Raw genomic sequence first — 20,948 nt, 5'->3', positions numbered from 1 at the left:
AAGGATTACTTATAATTTGTTGCTGCGATCACATACCCAGGAACAGAAGTCGAGACAGGACAGAAGAGGAAATTCCCAAATACAACAGGGATAACATGAGTTAAGCTTGCAGCCCATTAGCACTAACCTGTATTCAAATACTCTCCTAAATATCATTGCATGAAGCATGAGATGCAGCAGGAAAAGCACAGCATGTTGGAAAAAGGGAACACTTTTGTTTGCCAAGCAGTGCTTCATACCCATTGTCACAAATTAGCATTAAAGCACTGCATCCCCTCAGCCAAAATAAAGCACATGCCAAATCTATTTTAGTGTTGTTCCCTTATATTAGATATAGAATTCACATGCACAATTCACTGATAAAATGAACATGGATTACATTCTAGTTCTTCATCTCAACATCATTTAGTACCATTTATTTCACACCAAATTAGAAGACATTTCAAGTTCCTTAGCAACAAACTCAACCAAATATACAGGGTGGCACTCCGTAGAAGTGTAAAATATACTGACACAGGCAAATATCTCCAGCGTGAGGCCCTCATCCAGTAATCCTGGGAGTATTCAGCAGTTTAAACCACTGTTTGTACAGCCTCCTGGGCCTACCATCAGACAGTGCTGAGAAGGTTCGGACACCAGGACAAATGCTACTCTGCTAGCTCATGCACAACTTCTGTCCCATCTGCAACAAAACATGCAGGAAGCATCTTAAGTGGCTGTCTTACAGGTGACTTCTGAAATTCAGGTTTGCATGCTTTCTTCAGATAGTGGATTCAAATTAGGTCTCACTTTGCTCACAGATTTCCTGCTGTGTCAAGATCTCAACATAACCACAGCCATAGTAAGTAGCAGAACTTACAAGCAAAGTATGGAAATAAATATGAGAAATGCTCAGCTTCTCATGGACCAGGATGACTCAGCAGGTGATCTTTCATATATATATATATATATATATATATAAATATATATATAGCTAGATGAGTAAACAGGGGTCCCTGGGGAGGAGGGCTGGTTGTCACTTCAGAAGGGTGGATTTTGAATTAAATAAATAATACACATTAGCATTCTAAGAATTCATTAGTATTTTGTAAGTATTTTACATTTTAAATTCTCTGCATTCTAATGACACTAAATGGGAAAAGCTGAAGGCAGAGCCCAAAACCAAGCTGCCAAGCACTTTAAACTTCCCCATGGAGAACTGGCAGTTTCAGATGCTGTAGGTCAGCTAGCTGACAGTGATCCTACAAAACCATGCTATGAAAAGACTGCTGTAGCTCAGCGACAAAATAAGAAATTAGAAACTTTTCTTTTGATTTCTTCTTAAATACCTTTTCCACAATCTTACACACTCAAAAAAAAAGAGCTATTAAGTTTTCTCCTCTCTCATTTTGCTGAATTTCTCCAACACAAAGTAGCTGTGAAAGCAACTAACTACTAAACTGTTCATTGAGAACAGTAATAAAAGGTGCTGGAAGGTGAGGGCATAACCACCAGGATATGAAGTTCCTTTGGCTGATCCCCTTGGCCAAGTAGAACAGCTCCACAAGGCAGAGGGAACACCAATCCCCACAGCTCAGTGCCATGGGCCCCCTTCTGAAAAATGGGAAGTCACAAAGTTTATTTTCCCTGCTTCACTGGGAGCCATCTGAGGGACACAATTTCATCTCAATTGGGTAAAGCAGACAAAACTCAAAGAGTTTCAACTTCCTTAAGCAAGTAAGCTTTGAAAACAAGCAATTTTGCAGCAGGAGATAAGAAAAAGGAAAGGAAGGAATAGGTCAATGACAAGTTAAATAAAGACAGAAAAAGGTCAGTTAAAATAATTTTAATGGAATACTAACAAAAGTATTCCTTTGTTAGTATTCCATTAAAAATTGACAATGCTGCAGTGTTCTACATAGAGAAATAGTCTAGTGATTAAATAAAACAAAACACCAAAGGCAAAGGATTTGACTTACTGCGGAGTCATGCCTGATCAAAAATGTTTCATTAAGACTCTGGGGCTTGTTCAAAGCCACCAGAAACAGTTTGAAACAAAATAAAGTTTTCATAGCACCACCAAAAACTATTGTTGTTAGGAGCATGTTGGAGGTCAGAGAGCTTACACTGAGCTTGGAATAAAAAAGTTAAGTAAAAACAAAACAAAAAAACCCTTTCTCATCTCATTTGTGTCCACGTCACAGAGCATTCCCACGAAGCCTTCACTTGACAGCAGACCCTGAAGCAGCTTAGACCAACACAGATCCTCTTGGCTTTCAGTGTTCTCTGTGCCCGAGGGAGATGTAGAGGTGACCTAGAACCAGAACATTTTCAGCGCCCAGTCCACATTCAAAGTTTCATAAGTTCTTCTTAAAAAAATAGGAAATCCTGGATTTATGTAAGTACATAATCTCATCCTTGTTGAGAATGCCTCCAAAACACAGAAGTGATCATAAAATTTGGATCACTAATGAAGATACTTTCTGACCTCTTTGGATCCTGCCAAAAAAAAACCACAGCTGTTATTGCCAAATGTTGCATTCTTTGCAATTTCTAAAGAAACATGCCTCTTCCCTGTACCCATCTTTAACTGGCTCTGTTACAGCCCCCTCCAGATTCACTTACTGGAAAGGGAAAATAGAAGGAATAAACTTATTAGAGACAACAGTAAATCTGCTTCTTGCTGAAACTCTGATGCTGAGACTCCAGCTCTGACAGAGCCCAGGTGGGGCCCCCTGAGAGCTCACCTGGCTGTGACTGTGCCTGGTGTCACCTGCCCTGACCTCACTGCCATTTGCACCTGCACCTCCCCAGCAGCTCTCACACCACACTGACCTCCCGGGCCAAGGCATCCACTCCCTAAAAACTGCCTGAGACACACACAGGCGCACACATCCCGCCAAAAAACACGATTCTGATGAACTGCCTGAACTACCTGAACAAACAGGTAAGTGCCAGAGATGCCAGAGCAGTGGGGCTGGAGCAGACAGAGCAGGACAAAGGCAACTGCATGCAGGTGACACACATCAGGTGACACACAGAAAACTAACATAAGAAATACAGAATGGTTTCAAAAAATGAACAGACTCCTGCTCCAAATGCAGACCCAATTGTTTTACCCTTGGTTTTTTTCACAGCTTTTCCCTATGCCCTCCACCTGTGACCTCCTGGCAACCCCGTGCTGTTCATCCTCCCCTCCCAGCTGTCACTGTAGTACCTCACACAGGTGAGGACAGGCAGAAAGATGATTCTACAGAATGAGTGTTTTCCTCCACTTCAGCTATGCCAATGACTTGATTTTGAAAGCCATGCCTGTAAGGGTGATTTAAAGGTGTAACAGCTACAGGCACATCTGTAAGCATGTTTCTGAAAACATTCCCTGGATTGTTAGCCATAGCACTGTTAGCCATAAGCACATTAGTCCTACACAGTGATGCAGCAGTAGCTACAACTGGCTATCCCCCACCAAAGCTGCTGTCCTCTGAAGGCTACCCAATCCTGCCCAGCCTCCCTCCCTGAAGGAGGGCAGCACATCCCTACTCATAAATGCTACAACTTCAAACACAGGCAAAGCCACTGCCTTCAAACATTCATCCTTAACTCCCTAGCAACAATTCTCTTTTGCCAGAATTCTCCATGCCACTTGCACTTTTTTATTTCTACTGAGGTCTCTTCTTATAATGCTTACAAGTACACAGTCTCACCTTCATCTTCAATAACTCTTTTAAGCCTCAAAGAGTGAAGATTTTCAGTACAATGGTGAATTTTTCAGTTGAAGTTTAAGTATGGAACAAAACCCCACTTTAAAGTAAGACGCCTCAGTCTGACACTCAAGCTTGAAACAAAATGACATTTAGGCTTTGATCCTCAATCTCGCTCACAAGTCAGCTTTGGAAACAGATCCGAAGTTATCAAGGACCAATCTCTGTATCAATTTCAAACATGACCCAAATTGTCAGTCTTGCAATTAAGATCCCCTCTGCAGAGATTAACATTGTCTAAATTGACAAATTCAAATTCTCCTTCCACAAATGTAAATTCTTACAGCCAGATCACTTAAACTTTCCACTTACAGTTTGGCTTCACCAGAAGTCCAAGCCCAAGACTGAGCTCTTGGATGCCATGAAATCTTGTCTCTTTCAGACTAATGTAAGTCAGGAGGATTTTGGGGTTTTTTTCAGACAATATATGAGGATAAAACAAGATTCATTTGTTTTTCATGTCAGTGTTGTATCTTTGTCTTCTTGCCTTCCTTCCAGGGGAACTGGCAACACCCAAGCTTCCAGCACTATAGTAGACCCTGAAAAAGCCAAGCAGCATGACTGCTTCTGCCATTGCAGTTCTACAGCAAGCATGGAAAGATCAAAATAAAAATACCAAACAAATCCACTGCCAGTCTTGCTAGAAAAGTCCTAACAAATTCTCCTATGGCTTCTAAGCATTCTTGGCCATCATGTCAACTTGTGCTTCCCAGTCAGTCCTGTGCACAGGTGGAAATACGTTCCTACTCGAGCAGTATTGCCCCTGAGTAACATATTTCAGGAAAAAGAAAGCAGTCAAGTACAAGACAGAAATCACAGCTAAGAATAACCCATGGTGAAACACAAACCCTAACAATATTAATCAAGAATGCATGATAAAAATGCAAGCCTTAGCAGTAGAAAGTGGCATACTAAATTGCTCATAAGAAAGGATTAATATATTCCTGTCATAATGGAATTGAGTGACACATGATTGAGAATTAGGAGAACTTGTCCTTACTGCTGAAGATAAACTACTCTCACTGTTACTTCCCAATTTAATTTGAAGTATGTGTTAGCACTGATAACCCAGCCCTAAGGTGGTGACTGTCAGAATGAAAAGCATGGCAACACTGCAAAAGAATATTCATTTGCAAATTAACTAGATACATGGCAAAAGGATAAAAATGTAAATTAATAATTAAAATTTTACTTATCAATTTATTACTCCAACACAAACTGCAGAATCTGTTGCTAGTTAGGTTGACACTTCTCAGATGAATCCACATGTTTCTTCTGCTCACTCCTTCAGAAGTACAATTCCCTCCCTCCAGAAAAGCCTTCTACAGAGCAAAGGGTAAGAAGCCCCAGTGTGCAGCAGCTCCCTTTTTCCATACTTACAAAAAAGCTTCTCTTGCTTTAACATCAAGCTGCAGGCAATGGCTCAGCACACTTCCTACCTGCACCCAGAGGTTCCAGTGCTGTTCTTTATTTCATGAAAGCATTTATTTTAACAATATTAAGTTCAGTAATCTCTTTTTAATTATACTGAAATTCTGACTCAAAAAACCCCTACCTGGTGACATATTTTTCCTCAGTACTAATGCTCACTAATGGGAGTATTTGAAAATCCCACATTTTAAAAGCAAGATCTAAAAATCCAATTAGACATGTGCTTTGATCAGCTTTTGCCTGCTTCACCACCAGTTCCAGCTCGAGAGGCACACCCATGAACCATTAGGAATGGCCCAGCATGGAATAGCAGAGAGTAGTTTGCATGTCGGCACCACCAGAGCGAGATAAAAGGGCCAGCAGGCAGAAGAAGAGGAAGCAATAAAAGCCATGACCCTAAATGTTCTTGCCTGTCACCAGCCAGCTCTGCCAGAGATCACACACTTGGAAAGCCAGTCCCACCCTTCTGTGAACACGTGCAACGCTATATATCTCCATTTACCAGAAAGTTACTGGCTTTCCTTTGAATAAATATTCCTGATGAAACAGATTCCCCTAGGAGGGATTGCTCCTCCTACATTATGCCTTTGCTTTCTGTCCTGAAAGTATACTCATATTTAGCATCCAAAACTGAGAAAAGTCGAAGAGCCAAGGTTAACTGTAACCCACTACACAAAACATGAAACCCTTACAACCATGGTGGTGGATCAACTGGCACAGCAGATTCTTCTCACTGCCTACCACTTGTCTCTGGGCTCCTCTGCAGCCCAAGGCCATCTGTGAGGGCTGTCAGAAGAGCTTCTTTAGGAGCTGGTAAGTTAGTAAATCATAAAAATGATCTAGCTACTACCAGAACCCTGAGGGAACCAAGATATCTCAATTAACTGGACCAACCTTCCTAGAGTTGCGCCTCTGTCACCAGGACCATCCCTTCCTTCCCAAGGTGCTTGTCCTTGTACCACTGACATTGTCCAAAGACATGATCATTCAGTAGCAAGCCTGAAGCTTACTAGGTTGAACTCCCAGCTCCTCCAACCACTTCCTGAAGTTATGGACACATGCTAGGAAGGAGGTCAGTCTTACTTATTTGGCCAGTTTACAACAACCTGGTCTCCCAACATAGCAGATGACCCGCACAAGAACACTGCAGGGGCACAGCTCATCCCAACACAGATGTCATGAGAGCACGCTGCTCACAGAGACAGCTCAGCCCAGTGCCCTACAAAGCAGGACACTGCCTGTCCCAGAAAGGAGGCCACAGGACCAACTTAGAGAGCACAAGCTCACAGTATTGGTAAAAGGCATTTCAAGATATGCAGGGAAGAACACAAGTGGGAAGCTACAGATAATCTGTGCTTGGCTTACCATGCTGCAGACATGGGCGTACATATCCCTACTCCAGCAGTAATGAAAGGATGAGTGTTTTCTCCATCCATACCTTGGAGCTCCCATGTAGCCTGTATCTGACACAAACCCATTTCAAAGAAATTGCAGAAGCGAGGTGGTAACTGGGGTCAAGCACATGCTCACATTTGAATTTGAATAAATGTGTCAGAATTATCAGTTTTGGCAGCCAGCAGTAATTTGCTTTTCCATTGTGCTGGTGATACCCCCCTACCTGTTGAACTGTACAGGTTCAGAGAAGCTCTGTAACACACATCACTGCTGCCACTGCGTGTCAGGCCCATCAGACTCCTGCCCTCAACCTGTGCTCTGCTTTGTGCCTGCCATAGGACCATGCTTCAGCTGAGCCACAAAGGTGGACTGTGCCCTGGCACTGCAGAAGAGCAAGAACAGAGATAAAAGCAAGGCAGGAACCAACCTCTCCTTCCTGGCAGCCAATTGCTTTGCTCCACTAGAACAGGAACTCATCTTTGCACCCTCTGTTATGGATCAACACCCTTCACTACAAGTCCCAGTCACACTTTAGCCTTGAGTGCAAACATGGGGTTCTCAGATCATGTTCATTTACAGCACAACTCTCGTGCAGCTGCCTTGCTTGCATATGAGAAAGTGACATGCATTTGGAGCATAAGTGCTCAACTTGCAACTTTGACCTGCAACCTTGAGTTGTACTCACAGATTATTGGCAGCCTGGGAAGACAAAGCTTCCCTGCTTCCTGGGATCAACCTCTTCTCCCCAAGGACCAAATTACAATGGACAAAGAAAGAAGCAATTAAATAAAATCCAAGTTTTATTCCCTGAACTTGACAACGTTTTCATGTGTCAGAAAATTGCAAACCCATTTGCCAAAGGGCACAGGAACAGATGGGAACTGAAAGGGCTATTACAGAAATTAAGCATGTAAACACTGGTTGTCTGCTCAAAGCCCAGCTCCTGTAATTTCTACGTGTGCAGTATTTGATGTGGCCATAGCACCATTCCCACATGCCCTCACTTGAGGAAGATGGGTGCACATTTTTCCAGTTTGCTACATAACTACGTTGTGCTTAAACTGCCTGCAGCTAGAAAACATGACAAATATGACAGAACCCTGCTATTTCCAGCAAGGGAGTCAAATGTGAAAAAAAGACACCACATGTATTTTTAGGCTATAATTGAAATTTTAAAGTGGTCCCTCTCCTGAACATTTGAACAAACATAGTGTGCAAGCACTCTACTACCAGCCACAACTTGTGACAGAGCAACATTTTTCATAATTCAATGCAAAATTAATCTAACAGATGAGCAAGAAGCAAACAAGCACCAGAACTTCAGACACAGATATATCTTTTATTACGCTTGACTGTGAGGGGGACAGAAACTTAGAGGTCAGCAGGGAAGATAAAAGGTAGGAAGAAAACCATTCCTAGATGCCTTGCAGTGATGACAAGGAGTCCATCTCTTCAAAATGCCTCACTGCAGTTCTTAGTCCTGTGCACTTGTGGGAAACAATCACACATGTTCAGCAAGACAGATGGGAAACATTTTGTTTCCAAGACTGAGGTAAAAAATACCCTTTCAAACACATTAAGTAGCTTCCATCTCCCCACCTTGCACTGCATGAAGCATTACTTCTAATGCCCCAGAATTCACAGAAACTGAAAAAGATGCCAAATTGAGATCTGAGGCCGCTCTGAGCAAACACATTCATGAAATGCTGTACCAAGGTTTCCTTTTTCAAGGAACAAACATCAACAATGTCCCATAGGCACCACAGAAACATGGGGGTCTGAAAGGGAATGATCTGGGAGAGCACCAGCCAGCAGCTGCAGCCCCTCACAGAGACAGCTGATGATACTTTCATGACTCTGACTTTAAAACTGGAATAAGAGAAGAATGAGCAAAGTGCAGGGACAACATACTTTACAGAGAGGCAATATTTTAATTTACAGCTATGTTAAACATTGGTGCATGAATAAAAACCCAGGATGCATCATGCACATCAGCTTTGATAAATATGTAAAAGCTTTGCTCACACAGCAAGACCATAGAAAGGATACAGTTTCATTGTATGTGCTTTTTTTTTTCTTCCTTTTTTTAGTAAACTTAGATTTGCTGGCAAAACCTCTAGCAGACCTGGACAAAGAGGTAAAAGAAAATGAAAAGAGAAGAGGCAGGCCTTTTTTCCACCTATATTGATCCAGTAAAACTTTCACTGGCAAAAGCTGTCCAAGCACAACACTATCAAGAGTAAGTCAGGCTTGCTATTCCAGAAAACAGACTTCTAGGCACAGGGGTGGCCTCCACCTCAGTGTGGTCTCATGGAGGCAACACTTTGTACAGGAGCTTTCAAAAGGAGCTCTCAAAGCCCCATGTATCTGCACCAGGAGCATTTTCCTGTCAGGAGCACTGCACAGTACACAAGAGTGTCCACAACCGCCATCCTCACGAGCAGAGAGCACACTTGAAGGGGGCTGCAGAGGTGTTCCTTGAGCTGAGTGCTGGGAATTGGGTTGTGCCTGATATCTAGTTTGCATATGGTCTGTTCCAAGCCTATAGGGAATTGCAAGCCTCAGATCATATAAGCTCAAGAAATCCACCCTATACCTCCAGTTTTATTCCTGAACGTGCCACTAGCCTGGTGGAAAACCATTAAACAAATCCCAGCACACACAACCTTCCTGACCATGCCTCAGCGACCCTAGCTATAGAGTAAAAAGAAAAAGAAAGCATAGACCTACTTTGTGGACCATTTTGAAGCCTTCTGATTAAAGTATCAGCTGCCCCAGAAGTACATTTGGACCCAAATTCTTAAAGATTTCCGGAAACACTGCTCCTAACTTGCTCCCAGTGAAAGCTTCAACTTTAACAAACAGCATGAAAGCACAGACTCACCACTAACCAACACACAACACACGTGGCTTGACACTCAGCAGTGTTTCCAGGCTCCCAAAACGCTGAAAAAGTACACCAGGCATAAAACATTCTGGCAAAGTAGGAGTGGCTGAGGTACAATCTGATGGCAGGAGATCCCCTCACGGCTGGAATGGGAGCCTAAAACAAATCTCTTGGTCACATCCCAATGAATGCAGAAAGAAGAAAAACGTCTGAAGAGCACACACACAGAAAAAGAAAAAAACAAAAACACACACCCAAACACACCAAACCTAAAAGGCTAAAAGGAAGGAGGGAAAAGCCTCTGTAAAGACTGGCAGTGGCAAAAAAACCCAGCTATTTTGGACAAACAAGAATTATGACCTGTTTCCCTTGGTGCCCAGGCACACTGTGGGGAATGAGACACATTTCTAGCTGCACAAAGAGTTCTCACAGTACTGTGTTATCATGCATTTTGTTTTGCATCCTCTGCAAATATTCTCCTCTCTCTGCTCCGGAAGATTTTCTTTAAAAGTGTTCAGGAAACAGGCACAGAATGGGGAAAGACTCACCAGCAACACTGATGTGCTCTGGGGAGGAGAGAAAGAAAAAAAGGCAACAAAAACAAACCACAAAAAAAACCACAAGCTGGCTCAAGACAGCCAAATATGAAGACAATTTTAATTAAATCACGTCTGTCTTATATAATCTATTTCAGCTAATTTAGCATCTCAAACGAGTTTTATCTCAAAATAGTTAATAGCTCTAGAAGCCCCAATTTTTTCAGTTTTTTTTTCTTTAATGCAATTACATTTTTGCTGCTGCACCAGAAACATTAATAGCCTTTTCTGCATGAGACAGAGAAGCTATACAGCAGAACAAGAAAGCTTCGATCCTATTGATGACCTGCATGCTGATGGTTACATACAGCTTGTCTGTCAATGTAATTTCTACTGAAGCTATTGAAAATAGGCAGCACCCCTCTCAATACTTCAAGCATGCATCTCTATAGGAAAAAAAAAATTCTATTCTCTTGACTGTGGAAAGGACAAATAAGTGGGAAAACAGACAAGCAAAGCTGTTGTTGTTGTTGTTCTACTGTATATTGGTCTGTAGGAAGACACAGAGGGACAAATTCTGCTCTTCATTATAGTACCTTTGATCCAGAATTGATCTAACCTAGCCGCCAATGGAACTGACCCAGATTTACAGGGGAGAAAGAGTTCAGGGCTGCACCCAAGCCTGCAATCCTATATTTCTACATCCAAGGGAAAAGCATGCCCGTTGTACAATCCAAAATCCTCTGCTCTAGCACAGTAGACTTGACCCAGTACTCACTAAAATCAACTGAAAAGCAACCACGGTCTCCTCCAGCCCATTATGCAGCCCTGGTGCCATCCACCCACCAGCAAATTCAAACCACTCAGTGTACACCTTTCAGGAAAACAAAACAAAAATAAAAAATTAAAAAAAAAAAATCTTATGTCTTGCCCAAAACAAAACCCCAGACTCAACACCCTAGCAGGGAGCCATGTTCACCCTATCTGAGCTTCCCTAACCTTGCCACAAAGGACAAGTAAAACTGATTTGGGATGAGAAGGCATCTCTTCCCAAATGGAAGAGGCAGAGATTATCTGGCACAGTCCACAGGATTGCCAGTGCCACGGTGGCAGGAATTCTGCACAATGTCCAGCTGACTGATCCTGTAGCAATTAATAAATCCAGCAAGTGGGACACAGCAATGCCTGGAAGCGCACGTGTCCACAGTCACCCTTGCAGTCCATCACACTCTGGTGTATTACCCCAATGATTAGCAGTAACTTCAAATTCGTAATTATGTGCACACATAAATCCTTATAAAACCCTTAATTCTAAAGATAAAATGCTTATCACTATCTAGAAACTCAAATGTACTTTAGAAGTTAACCAAGACCAAAATACACAATCAAGACGGGCTTTATCATTTTGTATTTATGACATCAACTGACAGATTTTATTAATCACCAAGTGTTTAAATACTGTTAAGATCCTCCTCCTCAGTTACTATAAATTTTTGCTATCACTTCCAACACAGGCTGTAAAAATACAGATTACTAGAAGGACATATTCAGCTCCTGGTACCCACCAGCATGGGTGCAGAATGTGTTATTTCGTGTCAGGTCACTTCAGATAATACAGACATTTTTGTTCTGCCTGCACACCAATCAGCTTTAAAGCACTATAATGCAAATAGTCTTTAAAAGGATTTTAACTACCTAAAGCTCTTTGTTTTAAGACAAGGTATTACAGTAAAGATCATCCAGGAGATCCAATTACAGTCACCTTATTAATTATATGTCTACCTTGCCTAATTCAAAAATCCCTACAAGCTATGCATTTTAAAGTTTTTGATTCCTTTATACAATCATTTAACAGCCAAAAAAGCATGAAAATGACTAGCTACAATGCCATTTATTAAACTAATTCAGAAGGCATTACTCTAACGGTCCAGAAGTCCACCTTTTTATCATCTACAAAATGTATCTTGAGTGTCCGTGTCTTAAAAATGAATAAAAGACAAAAAGAAAAAAAAAAAGAATGCCACAGTTCTCTGCTTTTTACAGAGTACAATGTGTTCAAGAAGTGGATTGAAACCCAACAAAGCCTTTTATTCCTTGTAGATTATATATGTGCGCTCTGCAATTAAAATCTATGTCTCTTATCACTCAGCCAAATAACATAAAAAGAGACAATCTTTTGATATTAAGATGACTAAGGAGGGCATCTTTTAGCCTGAGACAATCCTCAAAGCAGCAGCAGCAGCAGTTCCTCTGCAGATTGAGCACAGCTGAGGATGAGATCCTGCTCTTTTACCTCCTGGAGAAGAGAGAGAAAGAGGGGCCTGATCCTGCAAAACCACATATTGATCACTTCACTCATCTCCTTGAAACCAAGGCTGCCTCCCCCTGCCAAAGGAAGGGCAGACAACATTTACAGGATGTGAGCATTTCACACCTGTTTTCGCACGGTGCATGCGCACCATGACATGTGCTGGATAGAGCTACCATCTCCCAAACCCCCAGAATCACAGTGCTGTGAGAAATTCTGCTGATTGCATTGATTGTATTTTCCATTTCCCCCAGCACCTTTTTACGTTTTTTTCATAGGAGTGTGAAGCCATCACAGCAGTGATTGATAGTAATGGAGCAAAGTCATCCCTCAGTGTCTACAGCCTAGCAGAAACAAGATGAAGGCTACCTTGAAGAGGCACTCTTACTGTTTAAATTGATACCCTGACAAACTATAACAATCCTTGCTCTTCTACAGCCTTCTACATTAATTCTACAAAGAATTAATAAAACTATTCCTCTCTAAACCTTGATGTTTCCAAATGTATAAGTAGAGAAAGAGTAGCAGAAATGAGAAACCACACTTAGCACTCATTTCACTTAGTAAAATAACAAAGGCACCTATGTGGTGCACGTGGCACTTCTGGGATTTCTTTTAATATCAAAGAACTTCATACTCCTTACAGCAGCCTTGTTAGGAGAAAAAGGTTTGCACTTCAGAAATTAGTGCATTTGGATTACCTGGGCCACCAACTACAGATTTTGTAGAGGGTGGGAAGATGGGTGAGTGCATGTGCACATTCACACACATTTGTGTGCATAGCCCTCTTTTTTTTTTTCCAGTCAGCATTTTATAAGTGCTCATACTCAGCTTTTTTAATGCACAGATCCAAATTTGTCAGGGGAAAAGACATGAAATACCTAGTTTCCAAATCCAGCCTCAATGTCAGTTAGTGCATTCTCATGAACATTTTCCTTCAAATGTTCCAGTGGCAGCCATCTAATTTTATTTCTTTTAAATAGCATCCCCTTCTAATGCTTGTAACTTGGATGTTAATGCCTCATTCAGGACATCATCTCTAATGTGTAAAATTAATATGACCAAAAGGAAAGCTGTCATCTGCTTTCTTTGCCAACACTGGGCACAGTGTAAAAAGCAACCCAAAAAAAGCATTACTATTTTAAAATAACTCCAAAAACCCTGGATATTTAAATGTTAAATGCGTAAGGCAGTGATTTTTTTTTAAACAAGGAAGCCTTCCTTGACTCCCATGGACACAAAGCTTCCCTGCTGCAAATTAACAAATGCTTGTGCTGCACCTACTTATACCACGCTGTTATCCAAAGTCCTGTTAGCACATCACAGAAATGAGAGTCCTGTCATCCACTGTGGCTCTCTGAGGCTTGCTGCCACAGAGCTTTTCAATCTCCGAGTTCCTAGAGTGGAACTAGTGAAACACACAGCTCCCACAGACATGCCTGCAGTTCCCAGGTCCTGCCTGAGGCGCTCCCCACCAGCCTGCAGGGATCGGACGTCACTGAAAGGGCAGAGCAGAGGATGCACACTGCCACGGGATAGTCAGCACCCTCGTTCCTTTATTCCTTATGGATAAGTGCTCCTAATCTGTGCACAAGTTGCCTTCCATTAAGTAATTCCTAGTAATGCTACAGGTGTTATGACAGTCCCAGCGGACACAGGGGAGGAAGCTGAAATCTAACATGGGCCATTCATGTGGAAACTTACAATTTCAGTTTCACAGAAGGGATCTACTCCAGACAATTTCCCCAACAGCTAGCTCCTTATGAAGGAGCATGTGGAGAGGGCAAGAAAACAAAACATATTCATTGATCAGCATTAAATGAAAAGTGGAGGATGAAAATGTTACACAAGAGAAGCAACCCAGAGTCCAAGCGTATATGCGGTAAAATTTTGGTTTATCCATGAAACCTTAGTTTCAGGCGCCAAACAATTCCATCAAAGGGGGAACATACTGCACTCACTGCTGATTACAGTCACAAAATTGAAATCCAAGAAAATCCCTGTGGCATTAACCGGAGATAATTAGGAACTGAATTCTTTCACTGGTTCGCAGTAGCCTCTGGTGGTCTCACCTTTTAGTTAAGAGCAGGAGGCTTGTGCCAGAAACACCACTTTGTCACACACAAGAATTCTGCCCATAACAAAAGGCTAATATCTATAACCTGGGTACTGAAACACAAATAATGAGGAATTAACTGAACTCAGTTGGAATTGTGACTGTAAGCACAAATACTTCATCCACAGACATCCCACATGAATGAGCTACAGGGAACAGGAACATCCAACAAAACATGAACATACTTTGAAATATTATCCTTGTAAGATAGTAAGTGGCTGCTGAATCCAAGTAACTCACCACAGACATGTCTTCATCTTTATCCTGGACATGCCAGGCCTACACATTCCTGAATTTAATTTCATTCCTTTAATGTGAAAGGGAAAAGTCCTCTTTTCATTGATTTCAAATGGGCCCTTCATCCATGCATCTTATGCTTCATTTTATGTATGCTGACACTTCAAGTCACACACAGAACTCAAACGTTTGCTTTGAACAGCACAAACAATCAGAAAGAAAAACCATCAGATTCAAATCATTGTGTCCCCCATCCCGGTCCTTAACTCCCTCAGGATCAACTTAGAGTTGATACATAATACATATGCATCAGCCCAAAAGGCTTGAGAGGAAAAAAAACTGTGCTAGAATGACATTCACACAAGGACGACTGCAGCAGCTTTGTCAGGCAGGATTTGATATAGTACATCTGGCAACAGTCAAACAAAATACAGTAGTGCTGGCTTTGGAAAAAGTAACATGAATCTAATTTCTTCCAATTGTCTCAACCACTTTTAGAGTTAATTACATGGTACAGTACAAGATAAATTACCTGCCACTTCTGAAACGTAATGGAAGCAACTTTAGAATTCAGAAAGATGCTCATATTTCTGAATATGAAATAAAAATGAGATACTAGTTGCAACCAATCAATTGTATCAATTTGTTCATAAAAAGCACTGGGCATTTCTGCTCTGTATGCTGTTTTACTAAGTTCAAGACAAAGTTTCCATGCATACTGACTTTATCTCTGAAAAAGTTACTTAAGCTAAGTCATAACACTTCACATCTGTGAACAAGAGTGTCAGTGCTCTGAAAGTTAGGACATACATTCCCAATATTGATACATAGTAATAATAATAAAAAAAACTTATAAAAACCTACATAGTAGAAAATGTAACAGTGGAGTAATAAATATCCTGATAAGTTAAAACATTATAAGACATGACTGCGACATAATTGCCCAGGTAATTTTTGCACATTCAGAGACATTTTTATTTCTTCAGTTCAGCGAGCAGTTGCTGCAAAAATCTACCTACACTCATTTGCACTGCAATAGAAAAAGCTGCTCTTCTAATAAGATTTATATTCACCAACCAAGAAGATTTTCACAAGATACAAAGGGCAGCTTAACTCTCAACTCAAAGCAGTTCCAGACTACCAGTCTCTTTGAGCAGAATGACCAGAGTAGGTTTGCTCACACTGATGACAGTTCCATGGAAAGCTATGAAAAGCTTTTACAGGGACACCAACAAACAGATACAGCACACGGCAGGGTTTCTGGGGGATGGATTTCATTGCATGCAATTAAATGAGGGCCAGTTCCTTGTGGCTGTCAAATTTCTCTGTATCCCAAATAGAATAATTTAAAATCAGTATACAGGGTCCATCAAAGAAATGCCACACACCCAACTGCCTTGTAGATCTCATTCTCCTTCGTAAGCAAGAGAGAAAGCAAAGATCAATTGCAAGATGGGAGAGTGCTGCATTGATTTTCAAACAGAATCTGCCATCAAAACCAATGGTGAGCTTGTCTTCAGACATAAGGAAAAAAATCTCCTGTGGTCTGAGTTGTTCTGATATTTGAGCAAAGGCAGACATCAGCTATCAGCCATACCATGCTGCATATGTAACCGAGATGATCATGGAGATGAGGCAAGTCTGACCTGCGAGACCTAACCTTCGTCAGCATCCAGAGGAGAGCAGTGCAAGTCTAAAACAGGAGATGGAAAATGGAGCAAAAAAAATGCAAGTGGGAGGGATGGGAAGGGAATCAGGTTTAGAATAAGTCAGTTTCATAAACCTGTCTGAGGTAAGATAAAGATGGTATTAATTATCCTGCCTCTGTGAGGAATTTCACACTTTGGGGGATCCTAACACACCACCAGTATGACCGCCAGCCTGGCAGAGCAGCTCCTGCCTCACAGGAGTGACTCACAGTCCCCTGCCTGCTGCAGCTGGGAAGCCTACAGAACAAAGCAAACACATCTGTGAAAGTGTAGGCAGGCTAAAGACCAGTGAGCACACTGATTTCACAGGAAACACAGCAGATAAAACTATGATGGGCTATCACATAAAACCCCAAGACTGACCTATTTCACACAGACAAAAGTTCCAGGAGCATGGAGCAATAATAAGCTTGCACTCAGTTATCTGGATAGCACATGGCAGGAGAGTGAAAGGGGAAAATATTTGAGCAAAAGAGACAGGGAAAGTCAGGTATATATTGCTGTATCTCCAGCTATAGCAAACACTGCAACATGGTTTTTTTCAGTAAAGGCTAGACAGGCAATAGGAAAACACGTCCAAGTCCCCACTACCACTTCTTCCCTCAGGAACCAACATAGCTTCAGATAAGCCACAACAGCCAGGATCATCTCCAGCATTTTCTTCACAGTGGTTCTGAGCACTGGAGAGCTGCACAATTCACCTTCCCTCAAAAACAACTGGTTGGGGAACCTAACTTGGGAGGGTGGGTTCCCAGCTCTTTGAAAATCTCTGACAAAACTCAAGACAATGCAAAGGTGCAATAACCAAACAGCACATTTACAGCTGGCTTCCCAACAAGGAATGGGAACACAGCCAAAAAGAGAAGATACAGTAAAAACCACCTGATTTCCTTCCAGCATGAATGTGTTGGTATTTAAGATAGGGAACAAGGGATACATCGTATTTTTTTGCAAAGATAAGGCTAAGCTCGTCTTCCCAGCTTCAGGCATTAGGTGTGTTTGTGTTGTTTGAGGTTTTTGCCTTTTTTTAAAAAAGGTTTCTGTTAACTATGTAATTTTCTTTTCTTTTTACCCCAAAGGAAAAAAAAAAAAAACCTATCAGCAGAAATTTGTGTCTCAAACACTTCTAGCAAGAGTTCCATACTCAGATCTCCTAAAATGGAAAATCCCCTCTAACAGATAAAAATTTATCTTAACCCAGAGGGGGTTGGACTCATCATCTGGTGGCCTCCTAGCACCTTTCACCTTCACTTTCTCTCACCTGAAACTGACGAGAAAGCTCTGTAAGCAGCCTCCTGAAATTCACTGAGAGAACTCTGGGGCTCAAGAAACTGACAGTAAGGACCTGACACTTCTCGTTGAGGACTTATCTGAAAACCTTATTTTCTCTCCAAAAGGTTTGGGTGGGAATTTTTAATCTAATTCTGATTGCAAAGCGCCTCTGCCAGAGAGCATGGTAAGCTACCAACAGCAGTGACACTGGCAAGCCAGAGATGAGAGACAGCTCCCTCCTGCAGCCATCCAAAGACATGCTTCAGTGGAGACCAGCTAGAATTTACAACACCCCTCAGCAACAAAAAGGACATTAACCAAGTTCTTGAAAGCTCTCAATACCTCCAGTCCTGACCTACACTCTGCCCAGGATCTGGCTCCGGTGAATTCTGACTCATGAGAAAGGTTACGAGCACATGTTACAAAAAAAGACTTAATTCCTAAAAATGATCCACTACCCAATGTACATCACATTCACGGGTCTACCACCTCCCTCCTTCCTGATCCTTCAGGAACTCTACATTCATCTATCAGTTGCATTACCAGGATGGTAACACATACAATGGCATAACAGACACCTGGGAGAGCAGCAGTCTGAGTCCCACAAACCGTGGGGAACCCACTCCCCGCAGGACTAAAGTGGAACTGGAGAACCTCCCAGCAGTTTCTGCTATGGAACAACCCACCAAAAAAAAAAAAAAAAAAAAAAAAATCAGAATAAGTTATGATGAAAAAGGCACAATAAAGGTTGTGTTCTATTTATTTCCATATCTACTCCACTCACACTAACAACCTAAATACATGTCACACACAACATGGGTGCACATTATCCTCCCGGTTATTTCACAGCTTCGCATTCTCTCCTCAGAGCTTATGCTAAATCCTTTGAACTGTACTAAAATATCAGCCTATTTATAGCTTCATAATACAATGAGCATAAAGCCATAATCTCCAACAGTTAACTATAGAGCATATTGAGAATTCTTAAAAGATAATTTTTCTACATTCAAAAATTCACAGAAGGATATTTAGCCTAATCTCTCACCTACTGCATGCTAAGTTTGTGTTCCAGCAGCATAATTCATCTGAAACAAGAGGAAATAATAAGTCTTGGCCAAATTTTCTGAATATGTGGGCAAACTATATCATCTGTGGAACCGCACCAATTAAAATATCACACTTCTATTAAATTGGTGAAGCCGTGTTACAACCCATAATTCTGCATGGTACCTTGAAGACCAGAAATAAAGCCTTCTCCAGGTCTGCTAAGGACTGAGCACTCCTTGTGAAACCAGTAAGCATGGGGCAGACACAGCAAGAAAGAGAATAGATATGCTAATTTTTCCAAGAAGTTGACAGGTATTAATACAGATGGGCACCATACAAGAACACATTCATCAAGCAAATTATACCAACTCTGGAGGAGCAGGCAGCTGATACAAAAACACCAAACAGGACTTGGCTTCACCACAGAACAGCAGATCTCTTATTTCCTAATTCTCTCAGTGCACCAAGCCTCTACCATTTGATGAAAAGCTCTCCAAAAAGTTTAAGGAAAAATCACTTTTCATAGAATCATTTAGGTTGGAAAAGACCTCTGAGACAGAGTCCAACCACTAACTCAGCACTGCCAAGTCCACCACTAAACTACGTCTCTAAGTGCCACATACACACATGGCAACTATGGGAGCCACAAGGAGGGAAAGAAAAAGTCGATGTGAATAGATCCTTTTTCCTTTTACTGCAATTCCCTTATCAGCTACAGCTATATGCCTGTAGGCAGGACGCTTGAGAGCTGGCAGTAGACAATAACAGGTACGGCTGGGAAGACTCGCCCGCTGAGGAGTGCAGCCAGTCTGCCAGCTACAGCTGCTGGCCCACGACGAGGTGTCACTCCCTCTCACCAGCGTCGCTCCTCTGCTCAGCTGTCAGATCCCTCTGGAAAGACACTGCAAGTGCAATTCCCACGTCACTTCTCAGGCAGAAGGGGGGAAAAGTGAGACAGACAGACAGATCAAAATGATTTTTTTTTTTTGCCATGTTGGACAAATTTTACCAAGCTGCACAAAGCATCCACGAGGGGTCTGTGCACACAGCTGACACCTCGTGAAGTTTCCACAGCCCAAGCCCACCTTTGTGTGAATTAGTAGCTGATCTACTTGGGACTTCCCTGGGAGCCAGCATCCACTGCCCCCGGTACAGGTCTGTCCCTAGGATGAGGGAAACCGAAAAGCTAAAGTCGCTTTAGGTACCCAGGAGTGTGGATCCGAGGTGATCCCTGCACAGCGCTCCGCAGTCCTGCGGACATCCGTGCCCAGCCAGCGGCTCCACCCGGAGCTCCTCGGCCGCCCGAACACCGGGACGCGGCAGGACCGGGCGGCAGCGCCGCGGGCAGGGGTGCCCGGCCCGGGCAGCCGCCCCTGCCGCTCCAGACAACTCGGGCGAGCCGGAGCGGAGCTGCCGCCGGCGGCAGCGGGTGCCCTTGCTCGGCCGCGGTGCTCCTGACGCTTCCAAAAACGAAAAGCTGGGAAGACGAAGGCCCGCGACCCCTGACAGGAGAGGGGAGCTGGGGTCCCGCTCCCGGCGAGGGGGACACGCGGGGACCGGGCAGCTGCCGTCGCCCCTCAGCCACGAAGCGCTCGCCAGCCGCTGTCGTCTCCCGTTCCCCCTCACCAAGAGCACGATATAAAGCGGAAAATAACAAAATCCTTAAACAAACCAACTTTCCTCCCTCCCACGGGAAGTTTCCTGCGGGAGCCGAGGCGACCTTCCCGCGCCCGCCGCCGCCGAGCCCCGCGCCTGCCGCAGTGCCGCCGGGAGCCGAGAGCTGGAGCCGGGGGCAGCCGGCGAGGGCTCCCGGGGCGGCTGCCACCTGCGCCGGCAGGGAGCGAGGAGGGCGCTGCCCTCGGCGGTGCCGGCGCGGTTGCGGGGCCCTACCTGGGTGCAACATACTTTGGAAATAGAAGATGACGAGGATGAAGGAGCCCACGGAAGTGACCAGGACCATCCTGCACACCCGGTTCATCCTCATTACTTCCAGCACCGCCGGCTTCATGGCGTTGTCCGGCGGCGCAGAGAGGGCGGCGGAGCGCGCAGGGCTGGCGCTGGGAGCCGCTCCGCGCCCGCTCCGCGCCGAGGAGCCGCCGCCGGAGGATGCCCGAGCACCCGCGCCCCGCGCCGGGGGGCGTTAATGCCGCGCTGGGCGTGACCACGCGGCGCGCCAGGCGGAGGGGCGCTCTACACGCGCGGGGGGGAGGCGGGCCAGGCGGGGAGCCGGGGCGGAGCGCGGCCCCCCCTCGCCAAGGGCAGAGATGGTC

The 20,948-nt window shown here is 43.4% G+C and overlaps 1 protein-coding gene across 3 annotated transcripts in view; it reads right to left on the bottom strand.

Moving 5' to 3' along the window:
* CHST11 (carbohydrate sulfotransferase 11) overlaps window positions 1-20,686 on the bottom strand; it is a 158,672-nt gene extending 137,986 nt beyond the window's left edge. For 2 of the 3 annotated variants that reach the window (XM_041426826.1, XM_041426827.1), the window contains exon 1: window positions 20,569-20,686. In XM_041426826.1, coding sequence (XP_041282760.1) covers window positions 20,569-20,686 — 118 coding nt within the window. The remainder of the gene's footprint in view (window positions 1-20,568) is intronic. The other variant, XM_041426828.1, reaches the window with a different exon arrangement.
* Window positions 20,687-20,948: the final 262 nt, after the last annotated feature.

Source organism: Onychostruthus taczanowskii, unplaced genomic scaffold (assembly GCF_017590055.1).
Source record: "Onychostruthus taczanowskii isolate IOZ18803 unplaced genomic scaffold, ASM1759005v1 scaffold95, whole genome shotgun sequence".
Classification (NCBI taxonomy): domain Eukaryota; kingdom Metazoa; phylum Chordata; class Aves; order Passeriformes; family Passeridae; genus Onychostruthus; species Onychostruthus taczanowskii.
The sequence above is the reverse complement of the archived record's forward strand: the minus strand, read 5'-3'. Positions and strand labels throughout refer to the sequence as shown.